This window comes from Nothobranchius furzeri, chromosome 13 (genome assembly GCF_043380555.1).
Source record: "Nothobranchius furzeri strain GRZ-AD chromosome 13, NfurGRZ-RIMD1, whole genome shotgun sequence".
NCBI classification, from domain to species: Eukaryota; Metazoa; Chordata; class Actinopteri; order Cyprinodontiformes; family Nothobranchiidae; genus Nothobranchius; species Nothobranchius furzeri.
This window is the reverse complement of record NC_091753.1, coordinates 60,042,468-60,047,467: the sequence shown is the minus strand read 5'-3', so window position 1 is coordinate 60,047,467 and position 5,000 is coordinate 60,042,468. Positions and strand designations below refer to the sequence as shown.

General features: G+C 53.7%; 1 protein-coding gene across 2 annotated transcripts in view; it reads right to left on the bottom strand.

The window, feature by feature from the left end:
* The window catches only part of sae1 (SUMO1 activating enzyme subunit 1), a 17,382-nt gene that overhangs the window by 5,019 nt on the left and 7,363 nt on the right, over positions 1-5,000 (bottom strand). For both annotated transcript variants that reach the window (XM_070543720.1, XM_054742272.2), the window contains exon 7: positions 3,907-4,051. In XM_070543720.1, coding sequence (XP_070399821.1) covers positions 3,907-4,051 — 145 coding nt within the window. The remainder of the gene's footprint in view (positions 1-3,906; positions 4,052-5,000) is intronic.

Sequence of the window (5,000 nt, the reverse complement as noted above, 5' to 3'; positions counted from 1 at the left end):
TGAGCTCTGCAGAGGTCACGACCCTCGTCCACTCAACCAAACGTTTACTCCTTAAGTAAAGACGCTGGGTTAACTGATTAAGCTCAAAGTTAAATAAATCATGAACCGTCACCTTATCGTGGTGGAGGAGTTTGAGTGCCCTAATGATCCTAGGAGCTATGTTGTCTGGGGCACTTTGTGCCCCTGGTAGGGTCTCCCATGACAAATTGGTCTTAGGTGAAGGGTGAGACAAAACGGTTCACAGGATCTTTCATGGATGTAAATTCAAAGAGTCGGAGTACCCGGCCCGGAGGGTTACCGGGGTCCCACCCTGGAGCCAGGCCTGGGGTTGGGGCCCGTGAGCGAGCGCCTGGTGGCCGGGCTTTGGCCCATGGGGCCCGGCCGGGCCCAGCCCAAACCGGATACATGGGCTCATCCAACTGTGGACCCACCACCTGCAGGAGGAACATGAAGGGTCCGGTGCAATGGCGGTCCGATCCCTGGACAAGAAAACTGGTTTTTGGGACATGGAATGTCACCTCGCTGGCGGGGAAGGAGCAGGAGCTTGTGGCAGAGGTTGAGCGGTACCGGCTAAATATAGTCGGACTCATCTCGACACATAGCATTGGCTATGGAACCCAAGTCCTTGAGAGGGGTTGGACACTCTCCTTTGCTGGAGTTGCTCCGGGTGAGAGGCGGAGGGCTGGGGTTGGCTTTTTGTTAGCCCCGAGACTCTCTGCCTGTGTGTTGGGGTTTACCCCGGGGGACAAGAGGGTAGCTTCCTTGCGCCTTCGGGTCGGGGAACGGGTCCTGACTGTTGTTTGTGCTTATGGGCCAAATATCAGTTCAGAGTACCCACCCTTTTTGGAGTCCCTGGGACGAGTGCTAGATAGTGCTCCATCAGGGGACTCCATTGTCCTGCTGGGGGACTTCAATGCTCACGTGGGCAATGACAGCTTGACCTGGAGGGGTGTGATTGGGAGGAACGGCCCGCCTGATCTGAACTCGAGTGGTGTTTCATTATTGGACTTCTGTGCAAGCCGCAGTTTGGCCATAACGAACACCATGTTCGAACATAAGGATGCCCATCGGCACACTTGGTACCAGGGCAGCCTAGGTCACAGGTCGATGATAGATTTTGTAGTCATATCATCTGACGTGCGGCCGTATGTTTTGGACACCCGAGTGAAGAGAGGAGCGGAGCTGTCAACTGATCACCACCTGGTGGTGAGTTGGATCAGATGGCAGGGGAAGATGCCGCGTAGACCTGGCAGACCCAAACGCATAGTGAGGGTCTGCTGGGAACGCCTGGCAGAAGAACCTGTTAAGACGGTCTTCAACTCCCACCTCCGGCAGAGCTTTGACCGCGTCCCGAGAGCAGTGGGGGACATTGACTCCGAGTGGGCCTTGTTCCATTCTGCGATTGTTGAGGCGGCTGTTGCTAGCTGTGGTCGCAAGGTGGCCGGTGCCAGTCGTGGTGGCAACCCCCGTACCCGCTGGTGGACACCAGAGGTTCGGGGAGCCGTCAGGCTGAAGAAGGAGGCCTACAGGGCGTGGCTGGTCTGTGGGTCTCTGGAGGCAGCAGACAGGTACCGGATAGCCAAGCGGGGTGCAGCAGTGGCAGTTGCTGAGGTAAAATCTCGGGCGTGGGAGGAGTTTGGTGAGGCCATGGAGAAAGACTATCGATCGGCTCCAAAGAGGTTCTGGCAAACTGTCCGGCGCCTCAGGAGAGGAAGGCAGCAACTCGCTCACACTGTTTACAGTGGGGATGGGGAGCTGCTGACGTCAACTGAGGCTATAGTCGGACGGTGGAAGGAATACTTTGAGGAGCTCCTCAATCCCACCTATGCACATTCCGAGGAGCTACCAGAGCCGGGAGACCTGGTGATGGACTGTCCAATCTCAGGGGCAGAAATTGCCGAGGTAGTCCAACAACTACACAGCGGCGGAGCCCCGGGGGCGGAGGAGGTTCATCCTGGGTATCTCAAGGCTATGGATGTGGTAGGGCTGTCATGGTTGATACGTCTCTGCAACATTGCGTGGTCATCGGGGGCAGTTCCTGTGGAGTGGCAGACCGGGGTGGTGGTCCCCATCTTTAAGAAGGGTGACCTGAGGGTGTGTTCCAACTATAGGGGGATCACACTCCTCAGCCTCCCTGGAAAGGTCTACTCCAAGGTACTGGAGAGGAGGGTCCGATCGATAGTTGAATCTCAGATAGAGGAGGAGCAATGTGGTTTTCGTCCTGGCCGTGGAACTGTGGACCAGCTCTATACCCTTGCAAGGGTGATGGAGGGGGCATGGGAGTTTGCCCAACCAATCCACATGTGCTTTGTGGATTTGGAGAAGGCTTATGACCGTGTCCCCAGGGGCACCCTGTGGGGGACGCTCCAGGAGTATGGGGTGGGTGGCTTTCTGTTAAGGGCCATTCAGTCCCTTTACCAGAGGAACGTGAGTTTGAAGAAGAAGAAAATATCATTTCTATAGCACCTCTCACGATAAAAATCACGAGGCGCATAGCCGGTAGTAAGTCGGACCTGTTCCCAGTGAGGGTTGGACTCCGCCAGGGCTGCCTTTGTCACCGGTTCTGTTCATTACCTTTATGGACAGAATTTCTAGGTGCAGCCGTGGTGTGGAGTGTGTTGAGTTTGGTGGCAGGAGAATCTCGTCTCTGCTTTTTGCGGATGATGTGGTCCTCCTAGCTTCATCCGGCTCTGAACTTCAGCTCTTGCTGGGTAGGTTCGCGGGTTAGGGTTAGGGTTAGGGGTTAGGGTGAAGCTGTGAAGCGGCTGGGATGAGGATCAGCACCTCCAAATCTGAGACCATGGTTCTCGACCGGAAAAGGGTGTCTTGCCAACTCCGGGTTGGGGGAGAGGTCCTACCTCAAGTGGAGGAGTTTAAGTATCTCGGGATCTTGTTCACAAGTGAGGGTAGGAGGGATCGGGAGATCGACAGGCGGATCGGTTCGGCGTCTGCAGTGATGCGCACGCTGAGCCGATCTGTCGTGGTGAAGAGGGAGCTGAGCCAGAAAGCCAGGCTCTCGATTTACTGGTCGATCTACGTCCCAATCCTCACCTATGGTCATGAGCTTTGGGTAATGACCGAAAGAACGAGATCGCGGATACAAGCGGCCCAAATGAGTTTCCTCCGTAGGGTGGCCGGGCTCAGCCTTAGAGATAGGGTGAGGAGCTCGGACATTCGGGAGGGACTCGGAGTAGAACTGCTGCTCCTCCGGATCGAAAGGAGCCAGTTGAGGTGGTTTGGGCATCTGGTCAGGATGCCTCCAGGACGCCTCCCCGCGGGGAGGTGTTTCGGGCATGTCCTGCCGGCAGAAGGCCCCCGGGTCGACCCAGGACACGTTGGAGAGGTTACATCTCCAATCTGGTCCGGGAACGCCTTGGGGTCCTGCCGGAGGAGCTGGTGGACAAGGCCGGGGAGAGGACGGCCTGGAGCTCCCTAATTGGGATGCTGCCCCCGCGACCCGGACCCGGATAAGTGGAGGAAGACGACGACGACGAGAGGTGAAAATGGCACAGGCCAGGGTGAATAAATTCATTCATTCATCCCTTCATGTTCTTCTGGTCTTCCTTAGACAAACTCAGCTGTTCACCAGCCACAGCAGGCCGAGCAGTGAAGTGAGGTATGATACTGATAACTTCCACAACCAGTTTCTCGTGTTTGTGCTGCACGAACATCCCAGAATTATCCCATCATCTGTCTGAAGAGTTGCTACAAATACAGCATGGCTGGAAGGTTGTAGGTCATGTGACTGCAAAGAATTATGGGATGGAATCCCCCCCCCCCCCATTAATGCTTGTTCATTTATTAAATAAGCTCAGAAATAATCATGGAGGCCCCTTTACCAGAAGCTCTTATTTTGGCGGGTTATGTGATTAGTTGGTGAAACTGGGTTCGATTTAGTGAAATCACCTGATGAAGTCGTCAGTGAGGAGGTCACTTCTCAGCGACAAGGATTCCAGGACGTCGTCACGGATCTGTTTCAGGAGCTCAGCATCTTCTGAGAAGGACTTGGGGTCAGGGTCACGACCTTTATCCGTGCGAAAGTTCAACAGAACTGCAGACACAAAAGAAAGGATGGAAAACAGGAACAAAGCCGGAGCAAATGAAGGACGGTTTGGAGCTGAAAGCATTCAACTACAGCAAAGATGTCCAAATAATCTGGAGAACCATTTCCATGTGTGATGTCATCATGGTTCACAGACTTCTGTTAGGATGACATCACAACACCCACAGCTGCTCCCTTTGAGAGGGGCTAAAACCAGTCTGTGGTTGCATCATCCCGTTACACACACACACACACACACACACACACCAGACACACACACACACACACCAGACACACACACACACACACCAGACACACACACACACACACACACACACACACACACACACACACACACACACACACACACACACACACACACACCCTTTTTCAGGAACTGACAGAAGAAAGTAAAACAACATGCAGGTCTGACAGGAAATCAAACAGAATTTCATCATAATAACGTCGTCACCGTGGAAATGTCGGCCTACACACGTATGACTCTTCCAGACTCACGCCGGGGTTAAAGGTCAGGACTGGAAACAAAACCTGCAACTGAAGGTCATGATGGACAACATGGGCGTGTTTTCAGTTAATGCGTGTGTGTGTGTGCGCGTGTGTGGACCCATCGTGCTGCATGTGCGTTATAAAAGAGCTCATTTGTGAGATAAAACACACTAAAGACCAAACGAGACACACACACACACACACAGCCTGTGTTTTGATCGGCCGACTGTTCCTAGTGAGACAGGAAACAGTTATAAGAGAGGAAGAGCCACTTCCTCATTGGTCGCCCGAAACAACAACTGCTGGCTCCAGTTATAGAAAGAGTGAAGGAAAAATAACACACTTCCTGTCTCACCTTCACTAAAACCAGAACAACTAATGTTTCCACTCAGAAACGAGCCCGAGCCGGTTACCGCGGTAACGAGTGTGACTGACATGACCCTTGGTGGAA